Source organism: Misgurnus anguillicaudatus, chromosome 23 (genome assembly GCF_027580225.2).
Source record: "Misgurnus anguillicaudatus chromosome 23, ASM2758022v2, whole genome shotgun sequence".
In the NCBI taxonomy this organism is placed as follows: Eukaryota; Metazoa; Chordata; class Actinopteri; order Cypriniformes; family Cobitidae; genus Misgurnus; species Misgurnus anguillicaudatus.
Window position 1 is genome coordinate 11,926,142 of NC_073359.2, and position 20,078 is coordinate 11,946,219.

At 37.4% G+C, this 20,078-nt stretch overlaps 1 protein-coding gene and 1 long non-coding RNA gene across 3 annotated transcripts; one reads left to right on the forward strand and one right to left on the reverse strand.

Moving 5' to 3' along the window:
- Window positions 1-394: 394 nt before the first annotated feature.
- hykk.2 (hydroxylysine kinase, tandem duplicate 2) lies at window positions 395-17,363 on the forward strand. Of its 2 annotated transcripts, none has more exons than XM_073861639.1 (5): window positions 395-604; window positions 14,601-14,906; window positions 15,700-15,842; window positions 16,098-16,278; window positions 16,635-17,363. In XM_073861639.1, exons 2-5 carry the CDS (start codon window positions 14,603-14,605, stop codon window positions 17,093-17,095), a joined length of 1,089 nt encoding a protein of 362 aa, XP_073717740.1. In that variant the 5' UTR covers window positions 395-604; window positions 14,601-14,602; the 3' UTR covers window positions 17,096-17,363. The 2 variants fall into 2 exon arrangements, with proteins under 2 accessions (XP_073717740.1, XP_073717739.1); XM_073861638.1 differs by lacking the exon at window positions 395-604 and adding an exon at window positions 13,277-13,657.
- Window positions 11,136-12,805, reverse strand: LOC129450390 (uncharacterized). Its single transcript, XR_012365789.1, has 2 exons — window positions 12,278-12,805; window positions 11,136-11,894 (listed from the first exon to the last, which is right to left on the reverse strand). It is a non-coding gene; the product is annotated as an uncharacterized lncRNA (long non-coding RNA).
- Window positions 17,364-20,078: the final 2,715 nt, after the last annotated feature.

Here is a 20,078-nt window from a genome sequence, read left to right on the forward strand (position 1 = left end):
TCTCATCTCCGTGCGTGCTGTAACTCTGTCTGACGCAGCCCCCGCTAGCTTAGCTTAGCACAAAGACTGGAAATGCATGGCTCCAGCTAGTATACTGCTCCCAATAAGTGACAAAATAACGCGATCATTTTCCTATTTATGTGTTGTGATTTGTATAGTCAAACCGTGTACAAATAACAAGGTGATATGAGACACAGCGATCTTTTAACAGTATACATACTGAGAACTATATTCTCTGAAGACGAAGCACTGCCGCATGGGCGGAGTGATTTGCACAACTCTGACCGAACTCTTTGCTCCTCACCAGGGGCTTCTCGTGTGCTGCGAGCAGATCACTCCGCCCATGCGGCAGTGCTTCGTCTTCAGAGAATATAGTTCTCAGTATGTATACTGTTAAAAGATCGCTGTGTCTCATATCACCTTGTTATTTGTACACGGTTTGACTATACAAATCACAACACATAAATAGGAAAATGATCGCGTTATTTTGTCACTTATTGGGAGCAGTATACTAGCTGGAGCCATGCATTTCCAGTCTTTGTGCTAAGCTAAGCTAGCGGGGGCTGCGTCAGACAGAGTTACAGCACGCACGGAGATGAGAGAGGTATGTATGGACTTATCTAACTCTGGGGGATACGGTGAATAAGCTAAATTCCCAAAATGTGGGCGTGTTCCTTTAAATCAATATTTTGGTAATGCATTTGATGAACTACAGTAGTTGCTATTAAGTTTTGTGAGAAAATACACCCACAAGTGCCTGTGTGGCTTTAGGGTCTCACAAATGTTTCTGTGCAATTTTGGAACCTTGTATTGTGTCACTTCTCGTGCTGTATTATTTGTTATTTTTCATGTATAAGTAAAGGAAACAATTATATTTAAGCGTAACTGTTTTTCCACTGTAGGTGGGACATTAATATTTTTTCTCATTCCTGTAACACCATAGTAAAATATAATTGTGCATATATTCAGTTACATAAAAAAGATATCAACAAAGGGTTGTCATTTTTAGTATTCAATCCTCTTTAAATTCTAAGGGTTGTTTTATCAAAGCATGAACGTGGGCTGACTTTTGTGTATTTTTCTGTATGCGTTTGCCAGCTACCCACAAAAATTTGGCAGCTAGCCAAAAAAAAAAATGCTGGTTCAAGCCTGGCTTTTTTGTGGGTAGCTGGCAAAATATGCATAACATTGTGACCTAAATATTGTACAAAAACCTAGTATTGTGCACATTTCAGCAGAAAATGGTAGCACATTTAAGACTGCTCGGAACATGGACAAGTTTTTAATCTGCCTTATTGTGTCTTATAGGCAAAAAAATTCCATCACAATTTTTTTATTTTCTTTATTTAAGGTCTGAGCAATACACAAATACATTCATTATTTATAATCAGTATTTGTTTTATATTAAATATTTAATATGTAAAAAGTATTCTGTTGCCCATTCAACTCACTACTTCTTGGTCAGCGAATAACATAAAAGTACCCCAAGATCAGCGTCTGATCTCCAAGTGGCATCAGTTCATCAAAAAGTTTTTGTCTGACGAAGGTCTCTTTGAAGTAAAGGGACTTTAACAGTGTGCAGATCTTTTTTTCTGTTTTTTATCAGTTCACCAAAAGCCAAGGTATGGCCGACTCTAAAAAAGTCAATATATATTCAATATAAATACTATATCTTACTACATTGGCAGGCCAGTCTTCACCCATTCCTGAAATCAGCTGCTGACATTAGCTTAACTTATTACTTTCTTTTGTACTATATGTTAATACTGTTTTCATTATTATGGTGCCATTAAAATCTTACAGATTTCGCTACTTCACGTACAGTATATTATATTATAGTATTACCCAATTCTATAAAACATTATTTGGAATACCTCCATGTACTTAATTTCTGGACAAGACTTAAAGATATAGTTTGAAACTGAAGTGTTATTTATTGCATTATTCAATTAGTAACAAATTGTGTACTCCTTCATTATGGACTCAGATTTGATTCTTTATTCTGAATAAATATACTATGATCCACAAATAAATGTAGAGTTTCACAAATGCACAGTAAGCAAATCATAAATATATGTTAGACATTTTATAAAGAGGAATGAAAATTACAAATAAATAAAATTATAAATGTTTTTAATTGTATTTATTTGTGAACGCCTTCCTGGCATTTGTGAATTGCTTTGTTTGCATTTGTGTATCGCTGCACACATTTACGGAAGGCGAAAAACATGCACTATTATTATTTTTGCTTGCTTGTTTTCTCGTGATCATGACTTAATTTCTCGTGATCTCGAGATAACGAAAGTTGTTTTCTTGTGATCACGACTTAATTTTCTGATGATCTCGAGAAAACGATCTTGTTATCATGCCATGATAATCCAAATGTCATTATATAATTTCCTGTTCATAATATTTAGTCTATTTTGTAGTGGACTGCTAATGTATATGCAGGGACGGATTATGGCGATGATGTGCCCTGGGCACAGATGTCTGAGAGGACCCCTTTACCAATTTTTTGGGCAACAGCGTTGCACCTGTATGCACAGGGCTCAAGTGTTGGTTCGCCTCTGCCTGTATGCCCCATCATACAGGATTAATAATGGCACTAATACGCGGGGAGAGAATGCACACAATATTCTGTAATTTCACACCACAAATTGGTTTATTTATATCTCACCAGTATCTGTTAACATACTGTACAACATACTCCATCAAAAAGACGAGCAAAGCTTTTCACTCAAAGTTGAATATTTTTGAACTCTCGGCGCTCAGTGCTGAGCGCGAATAAAACCCAGAGCGCCGCTTTTCAGCGTGGAAAAACCCTGCTAGCTGCTTGCTTATTTGAAAAACGCAGAGTTTCCATTGGAATCAATTGAAAACATGCGCCGGCCGCGGGCGTAAAAGCTTTGGTGTGTCCAGCCCCTAGCTTAGAACAAAAAGGTTGGTTTAAAAAAAAGTTGGTTTAAAGTTACCTTAGCTGAGGGGTATCTTTCTCGATTTCCTCAGAGAAAACGCTTCCACCACATCATCAAAATCCAGTTCCCTCACAAGATCGCATTCAATGGCCATTAAAGACGTCCTTGACACATTTTGCTTCTTAGTGCGTTTTTTACTCTTGCCATTAGAGAAAATGAATATTCTCCTTCACAATTGCTGACTGACATGGTGAGAAAAAGCTGTCCTTTTGTGCTTTCTTTTCATTGATCCACTTGGTTTTGGTTTTTGAGTAACCATCTTCTTCGCGTGACTTTTATATTACGCAAAGCTTTTCACTCGCCTCTAGATGTCCCTTTCAACAGCACAGCAATAAATTAAAATTATTTATTTAATTTATTTACTAGTTAATACTTTGCAACTGCAACTTTCTCAATATTTAACAAAATTTTACTGAAAATAAAATTAAAATATTAACTTGAAAAGAATAAACACAGTAAATTTGACAGGGCCCCCTGCTGGCCCAGTGCCCTGGGCAAGTGCCCAGTAGGCCCGTGCGTTAATCCATGCCTGTGTATATGAGTTGGGGTCTTCGCCGTTACCACACTAATGTGTAGATAGACTTAATATATAAATAAAGTTGGACGTTCATGTTCATGAATTTAGGGACCATCTCTAAAGAAATACTGTACACGTTTCTATATTCAATAGTATTTAACAGTTTATTTAAATAAATATCAACAATCTAAAAAGTGTGCATTATAGCTGACAACAAACACGTTGGTTTTGTGACTTTCAGTCATTCCATTTAAATGCTGTTAAAAGTAGAAACGTGTATTAAAAAATATGCTTTTGCTGTTTACAAACAAAACAACACGTTCTATTGAGTACAGCTTTAATCACATCTCAAGAACGCAACTTTTGTTATGTCGAGATCACGAGAAAACAACTTTTGTTATCTCGAGATAACGAGAAATTAAGTCATGATCACGAGAAAACAAGCAAGCAAAAATAATAATAGTGCAGGGCCTCTCTCGACTTCCGTACACATTTGTGGATCACGTTCTGTGCATTTGTGGATTTTAAACATTTCTAACGTCAAGACGTGCACAAGCATAGACATTATATACGTCAGGGGCGCAATGAAAAGTTTCAAGGGGGGTATGCGAGACAGAATTTTGGGCCCCTTTCTTTAGATGATTGTTTGATTTTCATACCATAATGTGTAGCTATAGAAAATTACTCACTTTTTTAATTTTACAAGTCGCATTTGCAACAAAAAATAAATGCATGCAGCAAAAAAAAAAAAAGATTTAGGCTATTCGAAAAACGAATACCATTTTAATCTGGAATGGCAGAAAACATTCACGTGACTGAGATCACTAAAAAAGAGTAATGCATGGAGATGCATTTCTGAATCTATGGAAATCTATGGAAGGCGCTTTGAAAGTCGCAGCATGAGTTTTCTGTGCGGTTTTAGAAGCGAAATTTGTACATTTATGTTTAGCCTATAATAGTTCATTCTTCAGAGTTCAATTCAATTCATATTGATGATCTTATATTCCATTTAGTCTATTTAAAAATGTTCTTACAAACCGACTGTATTCATCAGAAAACACCAAATAACGTATATTCTCTTTATGTTGTTGTTCTCTGTGCGTGTGGTATGTGTTTCCCGCAACCCCCACACGCGTCCTCCGCTCATGACAAAAGCATGGCCGGCAAAAGTTTTAAAAATTAATATGACGTTGATTTTTTTTATACTATGTGCCTCGCCCACGCACGCCCTTAGCCAGTGACACAGAAATTGCAAAAAGCACAATCGGCTAAAGTTTTAAATATGACGTTGATTTTCAGTCAAAAGCATGCCGCAAACAAATGTGCTGCTGATGGGCATGCACATTTAATTTCCGTGCACTGAAGGCTGTTTTTTGAAAAGTGATAAAAGTGATATACTCCATAATATGATGTTGCACATCCAACAACAACTATATTATTACAAAAATAATACTGCATGTTTTGGCATTTGATAGCATATTGCAGTAGTTTATATTTGTTACGTAATGATGCACAGTGTTCTTTTTAATGTTCTTTTTCTTTAATATTCACAACACTTATCAACAAAACATTGATTAAAATTAAGAGACTAATTATATTAAACGAAATTCATTTTAAACAAACATTTAAAGCAAACAAAACTTAAATTAAACTCGAAAATTATGTCTTATGATCCACTCCATTTGTACCGTCATATTAGCCTTCAATCCAACGCCCAATATATAGCGTTTAAAATTACATTTTTAATAATCGAATTAAATTGAAACAAAACAGTAACAACATTGCAACAATATTTAAACACAACAATACTTAAACATAAATATAGAACAGACATTCTCTATTAAGATACATGTTAAAAACAATCTGATATAGCGTTTATAATAGCTGCACTAAGTGAACTTTTTTGGGCTAAACCTCCATTGCAAATCTGAATAAAAATGAATCACTTTCACTTTGAAAATTATGCGCTGTCACATTAAAACCAGCTCTTGGTCATTTCAAATTTAACTAAATTACAATGGCTTAGACAATTCTCCTATTTCATGTTTATTTAATATAGAGTCCACAATTGCAGAAAACTATATTTTTAACTACGCCTATTAAGTAATTTTCTGTCTTAGAAATGCAATAGCCTAGTTGTCAGCAGTCGCTATCCTAATATTTCCTTAAATAAAGCCCTTGGTGTCCTTTTGTTTTAACACAAATATTTTTAATTTTTCATGAAACATACAGTTTACGGATCAGCATGAGCGCTTTTTAGTGGCATTGTGAGATCTTACCTTGAAATGCCAAACAGTAGGGCTGTCGACTGTTTGTGGTAACTTAATAGGATTGCATAGCAAACCCACCAAACTGAACTCAAACCAAAATTTTTCCTACCCACCCATATCCATACTCGCACAATCAAATTAAAAACCACCAGAACCACCAAATATGTAATTGTATCTACTAGGTCATGCTTGCACGCATTTTTTAAAAGTGTCTCAATTTTACTTATCACAAAGTCATTTACAGTAGTTTTATATTAATTTACTTTACATTTAACTATAGTGTTAATAATTAAACGTGTACAATAAAAAAACGGAAAAGTGATGACGGTGGGGCCCCCTAACGTACTCATGGGCCCATATGCCTTGCATACTCTGAACCCCCCCCTAACGGCGCCCCTGATATACGTAGATGCCTTATGACGTGCTGGAACGTAATCCAGCATCGCCGCCTTATTGGTTGAGTCTCCTCACTTTATAGCACCAATGTAATGCTCAATTAACTTCAATTAACCAGACTTGATGACGTATGTCAATGCGACCTCCGGAGGCTGCAGCCTTCGGATTGAGGAACGGCCACTGTTGACAGTTGTTGTAGCGATCCGTAACGGAAATAATTCTTTACTAGGGATTGATACACTTTGTGGTATGTCAAGGTTAATGTGTGACAAACTAAATTGATTAAAGCTTGTTTTTTTACAATTGTTTTCTCCACACGTGGTGTTTTGGTTCCTTCTGTAGCCGTGTTGGATTGTTTCCTGGCTGAGATTAACGCTTTATTTTATATTAAAGAAATAAAAATTATATGTGACAAAAAATAATAAAACTGACCAGGCAGATACATTATGGCTGTCGGCACTGACAAATGACATTCCTGTCTCCACAACAACAACAAAAAATACAAAGAAAAATAAATCAAATCTGAGCTTGATAGTGTAAGTTATCATAATTTCTTTTGACAGTGAGTAACTTTTCACTTAACTATTTAAATTGTAAGATTATATGAAGTGTTTTTTTTTTTATAACACATAGGCTACATGTAGGGGTGGTTTCCCAGACAGGGATTAAACTAGTCTTAGACTAAAATATATGTAAGAGTTGTCCAAAGTGAAAACAACTTGCACTGACATATCTTAAAATACATCAGTGTCCTTTATTTTGCCTCAAAATGCACATCGGTAATGTTTATAGTAAGGCATGTTTATTAAAACTAGTTATATTTAAACTAAGACCTATCCTGGTTTAAGCTAATCCCTGTCTGGGAAACCACCCTGTAGGTACATGGAATAGAGGGTGTGCACATGACGTCACCATCAGCGAGAGGGACTGCGGTTACGCCCACTGAGTGGCAAAGGACAGAGCGGCAGCATTTGAGTACAGTGTGACATCGGAGAAAACACGGTGAAAACGCCTCGAAACGGGAAACAGCTGTTGTGCGATAGACTGTACTAACAGATTAACAAGAATACGGAGCTATCGTTTCACAGACTGCAAAAAAAAAACACCGAAAGGAGAAGTAAATAGATCGTTCATGTCAACGTCCAGAGACCACAGGTGGGTTGATAAGTTGCTAGGGTCACTATCAAGCAGAGAAGTATTTTTTCAAGTATTTGTATTTTATCCGTGTTTTTCTTTGGAAAACATTCCAAAGCATATTATCATAATTGTTATTGTATTACATTTCATAAATACACGTGTTTGTATTACATTTAATATTTAAGTACATTAACATACTTTTACTCAAGTAAAAGTACACAATTTTAATATAATTAGGTATTAAATACATTTTAATATGCTTTAGAATGTAGTGCAATATTTTTTCCCCAATACAAACATCCTAATAAAGCACAGATGCTTGGAAGTATTGCCCACCTCTGCTATCAAGTCCAACTAAATTTAATTTAAGCTGATAATAGTCAGTTTTACTGGCATTTTCGCAGCAGCCCCTATGAAAACCAGCCATTTTGTTGCACGTTTTGCCACTCAACTGGGCGAGCTCTCGCGTGGTCACGTGGAAAAGAGACGTAAATGCATACTCTCTATAGTCTTGCCCTGACCAATATGGCGGCGCCGCTGACCCACCACGTTTCCGCGCGTAGTGCGGCTTCTGTGTGCTTGACGTCATATTAGGGGCAGCAACAAAGGCTGCGTTCAAATACTCACACTTGCGGTCTTTGCACTTGACTTACATGACGTATTTTCTGTGTTTGCCCAAGTGTTCTAGTGAGCGTGAAGATCCCAAGCGTGCATACAATTATTCACCCGATGGGGCACACTTAGAAAGTGTAAAAATGTCAAATGTACCTGGTAGCAGCAATTTGCACCAAAACATATTCGTTTTTTATTTACTTTTTATTTATATTTAAAATGTTTAAGTGTTTATCTTAATAAAACGAACACATAAACACTCGGAAATGAACAATTATGTTAAACTTCTTTCTTTGCACCTGTAAAAAAACCCTCTTCATTTTGTGCATGTAGCTTTATTTAAGATTATTGTTTATTCCGTTGTCCCTGAATGATACAATGTTACTAATTATGTGATAAAAGCAGTTCCAGATGTACAGATGTTTTACAAAAGACATAACAATGCAGTTTGCATCAATGAAATGTGCAACACTTTTCCGTGTACAACCAAAATATGTCATATCCATTTATTAACTTACAATTAAACGTTTCCACAACATCTCGCGAGGTCTGTGCAAAAGTCTCACGATTTACATTCAGAACATGATGCATACGCCCCGAAGCTGTATTTGAGATAGTGTGGGTTTAGTGTGCGTTAAAGGCACTGCATTTTGCCATTTTTACCCTTACGAAAATTAACCATGGTACAGTTAAACAAAAAAAAAACATGGTTACTGTAGTAAAACCATGGTAACCACAAATTTTACATGGTTTAGACAACCACACTTTTCAAAAAACATAGTTAAACCATGGATAGTGTAGTAAAACCATGGTTACAACACTTTTACCACAATAAAACCATGGTGAATTTTCGTAAGGGTAAGACATGGGACAGTCTTGCTCACTTAAGGGCTCGTTATAGTCGTGCGTAGGTCATACGGCGTAGCAGCGACGGCGTAGGTTCCGCGTCGGTTTTCATTTATACTTTTGCGTCGTCGTCCGCGTCGACGTGCAAAAACACGCGCGACCGCTGGTAGGCAGTATCCACGCGTGTAACCACAGTAGCAGTACAAACGTGAAAGAAGAAGAAGCTTAGCAAGTTAACCCACAAACGAAGAAGAAATAGCAACTTGTTGTGTATAATTTGAGAAGACCAGCGAGAGGCATCCAGCTGCAGCCCCGCAGACTCACTTCTTGCTAGACACCAGTGGCTGGACACCAGTGGACGGACAGCCAACGCCACTTCCGCATCGTCATTCACTTTTCAAATTTGACGCGCCATGCACATGTCAGCGGTAAGAAAAAACAATAAACTGTCGATGATTTATCGGTCATGTCAGAATTCAAATGTACAAACTAGCTAGACAGTTTTAGGGGGCAGGAATGAGGTGTGGTGTGCACAGTGTGCAATAGTTTATTTGGAACTGTTCATGTTTTATTTTCTCTTGAAATCGGACCCCACAACCTTACGGGCCTGACTGTTGCATCTTCATTCTGATGGTCAGATTTGTCTAATTTTACTAAAATGTGTGTAATTTCCAATAAATATTGCAAAAACACGAAGTGTTCATTTGATCTGGATTGTTTGGTAAATTGTCTGATCATGTGAATCTACGTATATTTTAAAAACAGTTACATTTAAAAAAAAACCTGTGGTCAATTAACATGTACAAGTCTGTTGTAATGACAAAACGTTATAGTCCATTGATCTAGGCTGAATTTAAGTCACAAAAAATAGTGAAATGATCTGAACAATATTTTCAAGGTGGTTCTTGTGAATGCAGTTTGCATGAATTATTGATGTTATAATATTAAGCATATTATTAAGAATTGTTTTATGTAAAGAGATATGATAGAGATCATATTTCAATTTGCACACAGATTTTCTATTACATATTTTAAGTCATTAAAGTAAGATTACAATACGGAAAAGACGTGTGCAATAGAGTGCCGAAGTCATGACGTCACTTTGTAGGCCAACCCGGAAGTTAGCGGCGCATGGGTTCCCTCGATCGAAAAGCCATTCATTTTTCCCATAGACTTTTGGAAAATCGCAAAAAATAAGATCTGTGTTCAACAAAGAGTTATGAACCTTACACGTTTTGTCTATCAAGATAATCTTTATAAGTTAAACGATAATGTATACATTTTGAAGCCTAAATAAAGCCGTCAGATATAAAATGCTAACGGTATGCTATAAACGGACTACAGCGCACCGGTCGCGGATCAACGTCATCATCAAGCTTCCTCAAACTTTATTTAAAAAACACGCTCGCTCATTATGATCTGGGCTGTTTATGGACACTTATCCACTTTTTCATGAGAAATATTGCCCATTCGTTATTTCCAAAAATGTTAGAAATTTTGTTTACGCGTGCCTCTTTGAGATTTTTTGTTAATGTTTTATTTATTTATTAGTTTATTATTTCGTTAGTTTATATAAACCTTAATATTATTTTCTTTGTGATTAAGGTTATTATGCATGATCATTGTGCCCCAAATAAACTTTAAAGATTATCTTTCACTGTATTATGTTTGATTGTATGTTTGCATACCATTTGCTAATTCGCCAGAAAAAAAAACATCTCAGAAGCCCTAGCTGATGCCGTATCAATTTCCAATCTTATGTACTTTTTCTTACTTAGACGATAGAAAACCATAGATCGAGGAGAGAGAACCACTATAAATCTGGACATAACAGTGCAGCTTAGATACTGGTTTACTTACCGGTATTGTAAGGGCCAGCATGAGGGACAAGGTTTATCAAGTCTCATTAAGTAAAACTATGGAGAGATAGAGGAGTTAAATAAAGTGTTCTATGTATTTATAAGATAACTATACAATCTCTGAACAAGCAGAACACAGTTAAATTCCAAACATTTAATATAATAGTTATATATAATTATATATGTTGAATTTAAAGAGAATTGTCCAATAGCATCAATGCTTAAATACAATATATTATAATTAAACCATACATGTTCCCTAAATAAACCATATATACTAATTTTGTTCACATTTTCTATATATTTTTACCTGGTAATCCACAAGCCCCAATGTGAGAGCCTGTGTAGTCTGTGTGAGCTGACTGGTGTATAGTTAGTATACAATAGTTTAACATTTAATTTTTGGTATTTGTTAGACAAGTGACTTACAATGCATTCAAGCTATAGATATCAGAGTGTTCTCTGTGAATTAAACAAAAGTTAACAAAATGCTCCAATCACTGATCCACAGAAACATTGCAGCAAGTTTTGTAGTAAACATCTTTATTTTCATAAAATAAGTAAACTGAAAACAAACTATATACTATATAATTCACATGACAAGTCTCTACAGGGAAAGAAGGTATTTTTGCAACAAAATGTGAATGCCCACATGGAAAATGCAAGTGCAAGTGTGTATAGTTGTGGCGAATTTTAATCAAGGTCCTCAAGGATGATTTCTTTGGGTCTCCTCCATCCAGCAAAGTACGTAATGGAATCCTCAAAATGAGCAACATATTCACACACAGCAATGAAAGTATCCCTATTTGGCAATCCTGTCTCCATTCGAATCACACTTTCACTCATCTGAAAGGCTGAATACCTGTCATGACAGTTACTCGTGTGCCTTTGGAGTTAGTCTTTGAGAAGCTGAATCTCTGTTATGGAATGCTCTAACTCAATCTCAAGCTGGATTCTTCTTCGTCCAGACTGCAGCTCTTCTTTAGTTGTGCTTTTATTTGGTTGTTCCTCAGAATTGATAGTGAGGGTTTGATCAGCCGGAGATGGTTCATCATCTTTGTCAGCCATAAATTGTAGCCATTTCCTCCTCTTTATAAATGGGTGGTGGAACATTTTTAGGCACATCAGCCCTATCCTGTCTCAGGGAGTATGAATGATCTTCCAAAATTTGTCCAGTGGGAACATCATTTGTGGATATAAACAAAACGGGGACATTTTATCCCCTGCAGGAAAATGACAGCTGCAGATGCGAGAATATACACTGAGCATCCGGTCAGCTCGTCTAAGGATAAATTCAAAATAAGCAGTGTTAGTTTTATGGAAGTTACACCTTTACAAATTAAAATTACAAAAATCACACTTTACTACAAAAATAACAAAGATTAATATCATTGTTATCTAATGCCTAACTAGTGCTGTTTACAAATAACTACAATCATTATTATTAGTGGGTAAAGCAAAGTTGAATAAAAGTCAATAAACCAGGTATTATTTTGAATATTTTAATTAAACACATTTCTCGAAGTAACGTTAGCCTTTAATAAAACTGCAGCGGATCTAATCTATTAAACAGCAAAGTAAACAAGCTTTAAGATACGTTAAGAGAAAGACACAGGTAAGTTATTTTAGCTGTTGATTTTGTAATGAAAAACGTTCACCGCTTACCTTACGGCACGAACAGACTCCGCTGGGGAACATCGGACGGTAAACGTGCATCTCCGGACAAAACAAAACATGTCAAACTACAGTCTCTCCACAGTACAACAATATTTGGAAAAACTACAATTTGAAAAGACTAAATATATAACGTTATGTATATTAACTGAAAGGTAAACTTCTGAGAACGTGATGCTGAAAGGCTAGTGACAGATTTCCTGTCATGATGACGTCTAAACTCCCCGCCAAGGATGTAGTCCCTATTAGCAACTTGTTAGCAACCACCGTTTTTAAGGCACAATAAAGTTTAAAAAAATCACAAGCAGATTATAACTGGTGTATTTTATGTCATAGAACAAAACGTGAAAATATTTAGAGGTTTTGTTAACCACAGACCTTATTTCAGGCGATTTAGCAAAAACCCATTCAAAAAACCCATAGACTTCAGGGCGAGGGAACCCGTAGTGCTAAAATGCTAACTCACTTCCGCGTTTTAGCCTACAAAGTGACGCCATTACTTCGGCACTCTATTAAGCCTGCAAAGAATGTCTGGTGAAAACCGAAAATAAATATGCTGTCTATCCAGATGTGAAAAAATAAAATAAATATGCTGTCTATCAAGCGGTGAAAATATAAAATTAATATGCTGTCTATCCAGAGGTAAAAATATGAAATAAAAGTGCTGTTCATCCAGCGGTGAAAACGGAAATTAGCCGCGAAACGGAAATGACGTAGGCTGTCTATCCACTGGTGTCCAGCCACTGGTGTCTAGTCGGAGGTGAGTCTGCGGGGCTGCAGCTGGATGCTATTGAGACCAGCAATGATGGAAGTAAATAAACAGCGACTTTTGATGCAGTTTGAGTTAAATCACTCCTCAACTTGCCTCATCTTTGTTTTCACCGTCACAAACAGAAATACCTATGTTAGTTTTTTTTTACCTGACGGGAGGGGTTCTGGTGGACCAATCACAGCGCTTGCGGTCCGCGTAGATCTGCAGAGCTACGCACAGGCTACGGATAGCCTAGCTACGGCGTAGAACCTACGCACGACTATAAATCGCCCTTACTTCATGTCGCGTGTACGCGCTCTCAAGTGGTCAAGTCTGCAAGTGTGGGTATTTGGACGCAGCCAGAATTCCTTCTGACCAGTCGAACAGCTGAGATACGCCACATTGCCGTGCCTGCGCTTTTGGTGGGCTTTAGTTACCCGAAAATTTGCCCCGTCCCCCTAAAAAACTGTGATTTATTCCACAATCTGTGCACGACTTCGTCATCGCTTTAGTCCCTTTTAAATATCACATAAAAAAACTTTTAGTCCGCGTTTTAGCGCATTTTTAAGTTCATTCAGAATTATCCGCAGCCAAGGCACAGAGCAGAGCGAACGCCATAGGTAAGTAGCCTACATTACGTAACTGTTTTTACAATAATGAACTACATGCGCATTTTATCTGTTAATGTAATGCAAGACCAATACAAGACTCCCTTTTATGCAACCATAGGTTATTATAACCCAGCAGTATTTTTTTTTACTTATTGTAGATTTGGCATAGATGAAAATGCAATCATGCAAAGAATATATTAAAGACAGAGTCAGTACACAAAAACTATCCAGTGCAGTTTGCCATGTGACCGGGCAAAATTTGCACAGGCTGATTACGACAGGCAAAACAATTAAAGAAATGTAGTTTATCACAAAAATAAGGTTATTAAGCGATCTAGATGCTCCAAAGAGCAATTAAACATCTAGAATTATATTTCCATATTTTTGAGAGGTTTTTATTATGTGATGCTAGCCTTTGTGAACAATTCTACCTTAATGCATTAAAATAAAATAATCGACTTTAAAAACACAAACATACAATTAAAAGACCTATAATATTAATGCACAGTTTTTTTTTTTTTTGAGAATAAATAAAGTACATTCATTAGGCCTACATATTAAGACATGTCCATAAAGGATTGTGCGAGAGAAAAAATAATGCAGACTTGATTTAAATCAAAAGATACAAATGTGATTGCTAAACGTCCACTGGCATTGACACTTTGTGCCCCCCCTGCAGGATGCAGCCCCCCCACGCAGTTTAAGCGTGCCTACAGAGTTTAACTTTATTCCTGCTCCATTATTTGTTTGCATTACTTATCATTTTCCATTTATATTTACAAGCGCAGATTAAATGTTTTATCAAATCTGGAGGATACATTTAGGAAATCAACACCAGATGATTTACATGTAATGAAGTTTATTACACTAAACTAACAGATCTGAAAGCACAAAGCACATTCGTTGTAACAATGTTATACCATATCTTTATCCTTTTATTCACCTTCCTCAGCCATGTCAACCAAAGAATCAAAACCAAACCTCAGCCATTCCCAGGTTACAGAAGTGATCAAGAAACTCTATGGCCTGACGGTATCCAACATTCGACCGTTACCCAGTTACGATGACCAGAACTTTTACGTGGACTCTATTGAAGGTGGAGAATGCTTGATGAAGGTCATGAACTCTGCAGACAGTCAAAACGTCACACTGACTGAGCTGCAGACTCACGCTATGAATTTCTTAAATCAGAAAGGTCTTCCTACTCAGACAGCTTTACCAACCTTGACTGGCCAACTTATGAGTCTTGAAGAACTTGGTAAGAGAAAACCTTTCTGTTATTGGGAATAAATTGGTATTTTTGTAACCAACAAGGCATTGTACATTTGGTAGAGCTTTGGGTGACAATGTAAAATTTGTAGGTTTGATTATCTTTGAATACACTACAGTCAGAAAAATAGTCGCTAGCTGTCACTGGGGTGGTACCCTTTCAAAAAGAGTGCATATTAGTATCTCAAAGGCACCAAATGTATACATATTTGTATTTATGTATACATACCAGTGGCGGCCGGTGACTTCTTTTTCGAGGGCACTCGATGCGAAGTTTGTCACAACATGTATGTAGCCCATCATGTGTGTGGTGTGTAATTTCAAAATATGTGTTCTGCGCGTCAAGTGATCCTACGAGCATCACATGTTTTATCAAAATAAGTGCCTGCTTCAGACGCGTCTAGAGACGCTCGCGTTTGCCGATACTCGCATAATCTCATGCATAATCAAAGTATACTATTAAGGGAGTGCCTTGCGTGTATTTTGTGAACGTGAGCGTCTCTTTTATCATAAACGGTTTTTACACGTGTGCAGCAGGCACTTATTTTGGCAAAACACGTGATGCACATAGTTCACATGACGCAACAAACACATATTTTGAAAACACAAGCAACACACATGACACTCAGAAAACTTCTTTTGAATTTGCGCCCCTCGTATAAGCAGTCACGAGCCCCCTCTTCTACATACGTCAATAAAAGTATCTGACAAATGCGTAAATCTTAATCTTTTATGTAATCTTGTGAAATTATGATTTATTTAATCTTTCTTTGCCATCACAGATTGTGGTTTCGGCAAGCAGAAATATTTGGTGCGCTTGCTCACCTACCTGCATGGCACTACAGTAGCCAAAATAACCTGCGGTCCCCAGATCTTGTATGAGATTGGAAAAATGGCAGCTACGTTGGATACAATTCTGCTGGAGGTTAAATCTTTTAATCTGTTTATTGTTAAAGGTGTAGGGGAGGATTTTCTCGAATTTTAGAAAAGAACATCCTTCTCCACTTTTTAAAAAAATGCAATTGCGCATCACTCCTGATTGACAACTAGGAGGACCAATAGTCTAGATGATCCACCCAGAAAAAGAAAATCCTCAGTAATACTTTTAAAGGACTAGTTTAGTCAAAAATGAGCATTTACTGCACCTAATTTTATTTTAAACTGTTTTGTTTTTGCAAAGATGGAGCACACAGACATCCGTTCCCTTGAGAGAGAAAGGTTTATATGGAGTCTTTCAAATATTCCTCTCTTGAATCAGTACCTGCATGTGATGGATGGGAGTCCCGTACAGAAAATTGTCAAAGCCGTTTTGGAACAGTACGACACCCAAATCGTACCAAAACTGACGTTGTTTCGAAAGTGTAAGTTTTTTTTTTCTTTTTGATAATACCAATTTCAGCAATCCAAATATGCCGAAAACCTGAAAGGAGACCTCACAGCGATCGTATCATACAACAACCGTACATGGTAACAACAGAATGTCAAGCTTTAAAAAGGTCAAATAATACTCTATAAAAGTACTATTTTAGTAGCTTTATGTGAGAAACATAAAGCAAATTGCATCCAGTCTAATAAAATGTTAACAGTACTGTAAAAATGATTAAAATTGTAGTCATACTGTAGCTATCATATGGCCTCAGAAGACTTGTACATCTGTTCTTGTACTCAATAAGTGCTTGTACCTCTGTAAATAAATAATTTCTTTGTCACATTGAAGGCATTAACCACGGAGACCTCAATGACCACAATCTTTTGGTGGAACCCGACGGACCCTCGAAATACAAGATCTCCGGCATTCTTGATTTTGGAGACATGAGCAGTGGGTATTTCATATTTGAGCTGGCCATCACCATCATGTACATGATGATCGAGAACCCCAATCCGGTGGATGTCGGAGGTCCAGTGTTGGCTGGATGGGAAAGCGTTTTCCGTCTCAATGAAGCAGAAAGAGACTCTCTTTATTTGCTGGTTTTGTGTCGGTTCTGTCAATCCCTGGTTCTGGCCAGGTACACGGTCACCCAGCAACCAGAAAACGAGGAGTATTTGATGATCACGTCCAAGACCGGCATCCGGCACCTCTGCCGTCTTTGGGAACTAGGGAAAGAAGAAGTGGAAAGGATTTGGTTCCAGAGCGCTGCACAATTCAGACAGACGATTTTAGACACTAACCGTAACTAAACATGGTAACATACTAGCATACTAGTGTGACTTACGTTAAAGGGATACAGTAGTTAACCCAAAAAGTGATCAGTTTTATTTCGGGCCTTAATTTCATTTTAAACCTGTATATCTTTGTTGTGTAAAACACAAAGGTGAATATTTGAAGGAGGTAAAATGAATATAGCGTTGTCTCATGATCAGCTGTAATATTAAAGACAGTAAATCGCCTACTTCCATATTATATACACTGAAAAAAATAAAGGCTGGATTTACTTAACTTCTTTAACTCTGGGACCCTGTACCGGATACAGAATTTTTGATTATTACTTACTATAAAATATTCCTTTAATTTATAATGGTCTGTCATGGACCCAGTACCACATACGAGATACTGTTTGAAAGCTTAGAATCTGCAGATATGCATCACTTTGACATATATTTTACTGTAAGAAAGTTATTTACAATTAATTTACACTATCACCCCCCCCCCCCATATTTTTTAATATCATTGAATATTCACATATTTCATATTTTTCTAGTATGACAAACATGGGCAAGTCTTATATCAAATGAAAGCTCTTCTGTAAAGGGTTTCCTGTAAAATGATACCAAACTTTTGTATGTACACCTCTGCATGTGGGTATGGAAAGCTTTTAAAAATTGGGTAGGCCAAATCCAGGCAAAAATCCCCAAAATAGCCTCAGAGTGTAAGAGGTTAAATATATCTCTATTTTTTTAAGTAAGTATTAAATGGAATTTTAAGCAATTTATGCAATTGCTTAAAATTTCAAGTAAATCTTACTTAAAAATATAGGGCATCATTTTTGCATCCATTTTATAAGTAAATCGTATTCAGCGTATAATTTTTTACAGTGTGGTAGGCGAAAAGCTGTAGGCAAGGTGATTAGGTTGTCCGAATTCGTAGTATTTGAAAAACAGTAGGCGAAAAGCACCCAGATGACCTCCTACTACTGGCAAGATCCTGAACTGTTTATGCGATGGACATTGTGCAATCCCGTGAGCCCCAGGAGAGAAGTTATCCCTTGAAGAAAAAGACGGAGGGGCATTGTTGTATTAAAAAATGCACGAAAGCGGTAACGCGGCTCTAATCAAATGCAAATACATATACTAATCAGCTGTCCTTTTTTTTTAATTGCGCTTGTTTAATGTCATTCCAGTTTACGACTAACTTGTTGTTATGACAACATATGTCATGTGATGTATCCACATGGAGGATGTAGTTTGTCTGAATTTATGAATACTATATAGTACCTCCTGTTTTAACGGTTGATGAGTAGTTTCTTCATCTAATTTGGTACTGTCACAATATGCGATTTTGGACGCAGCCTAGGTGTACTATATTGCGCTTTCCATTGGATAGTACCCATGGTTTGGTTTGGGTTGGGTCAGCTTACTTTTGGGGGCTTTTCCACTGGATACAGTACATAGTACCCAATACTTTTTGTAGTACCACCTCGGTTGGGGTTCCAAGCGACCCGAGCTGATACCAAAATGTGACGCGAAAACACTGTCGATCACTGATTGGTCTCCATGCTAGCTTGCACTGTGTAAACATGTTGTCATCTGTGCTTTGCTGTAAGTTTCCAAACTCCCTTTTAGCGATAAAAACATCCACAGGTTGAGAATCAGGAACACCAGTTTTTCCAGACTTGAGGTTTGTGGCGGCAGATTCGCGTCACGCACGTCCGCATTTATGCTTAAATGCAACTTAAATGATGCTTTGCGGAGCACGTCTACTGACGCCACGGGTGTTTGTACAGAAACTGTCATGTGAGACAGAGATAGTAATAAACCTGATGTGCAAAAATCTATTTGTGGTGGTCAATTTTAATTTTGTGGCGGACTGAGAAATAAATGTATGGGAATGTAGCATCTCAACAACTCTCACTTGTATGATGTCACAGCAGTAGGCAGCGCAAATATAACGACACGCCTATAACCCCTCCCACTCCGAAGTGTTACTAAACTCGATGGAAAAGCCAACCAAGGCAAAGTGAGGTGAAGTGACCCGAGCTGACCCGACCTAAACCATAGGGTACTATGCAATGGAAAAGCACCATTAGTGGAGGGTCCAAACAACTAACTGGAAACTACTGACCTAAGCGACGTGGCAGGAACGTTAACTCGTGAAAGAGAGTCATTCTCAACGAGAAGACATAATATGAGAAGAGATGGGCCCTGTCCCAAATGGCACACTCCGGACTTGTGGACTTCCACAATTTGATGACATCATGTAGTGCAGACCTTAGTGACTCTTGACCTGAGTCCATGAGGGGGCACTTGAGTCATGTTTTGGGGCAGACTCACGCCGGAAATTGGAAGAGAAGTGGAGGAAACTCCTCCCATCTGACGCCTGATTGCTCGCTGAAGACCGCATCAAGTGTGCAAAGGGGGCGCTGATGAGCACACTTCGGGCTTAAAAATGACAGATGGGACATCGTACGGACTCGTAGACTAAGCGAGCACATGCAATTTAAGGCCACAAGACCGAAAGTCCACATGAAGTGCGCCATTTGGGACAGTACCATTGGAGTTGTGGCTAGAAGGGAAACAGCAACCGCAGAAATCATGTGAAATCTTGCCAAATGAGCACTGTTTTCATCCGAATCCTACCCCCAAACCTAACATCTCACGAGATTTAGGCCGTAGCTGTATCCCTTCTAGCCAAAACCAAGAAGTAAAAGACATGTCACACATTCACGTTCTCCTCACATTTATGACGGTAGACATAGAATCCACTGGTAGACAGAAGCCCTATGATTGCAAAAACCAATTAAAGTGTCACAAAATGTGGAAATTATCGTACATTATTGGATTTTATCATTATTTATCGTACAGAGGTCAAAATTATGCTTCAAATACGATAAATGTCATACTTCTGGCAACCCTGAGTGTGTTCGACTTAATGCACCGCTACAAGGACTGAAAGGTGGATGATGTCAAAGTACCACGAGAGCAACTCGAAATTACTTTGATGTCA

What these genes read in the sequence shown, in the direction of transcription:
- hykk.2 (XM_073861639.1), top strand. Translation starts at nt 14,603, where the DNA reads ATGTCAACCAAAGAATCAAAACCAAACCTCAGCCATTCCCAGGTTACA. An exon ending in TATGAGTCTTGAAGAACTTG is followed by an intron (nt 14,907 to 15,699) that starts GTAAGAGAAAAC and finishes TTGCCATCACAG; the next exon opens with ATTGTGGTTTCGGCAAGCAG. An exon ending in TGGATACAATTCTGCTGGAG is followed by an intron (nt 15,843 to 16,097) that starts GTTAAATCTTTT and finishes GTTTTTGCAAAG; the next exon opens with ATGGAGCACACAGACATCCG.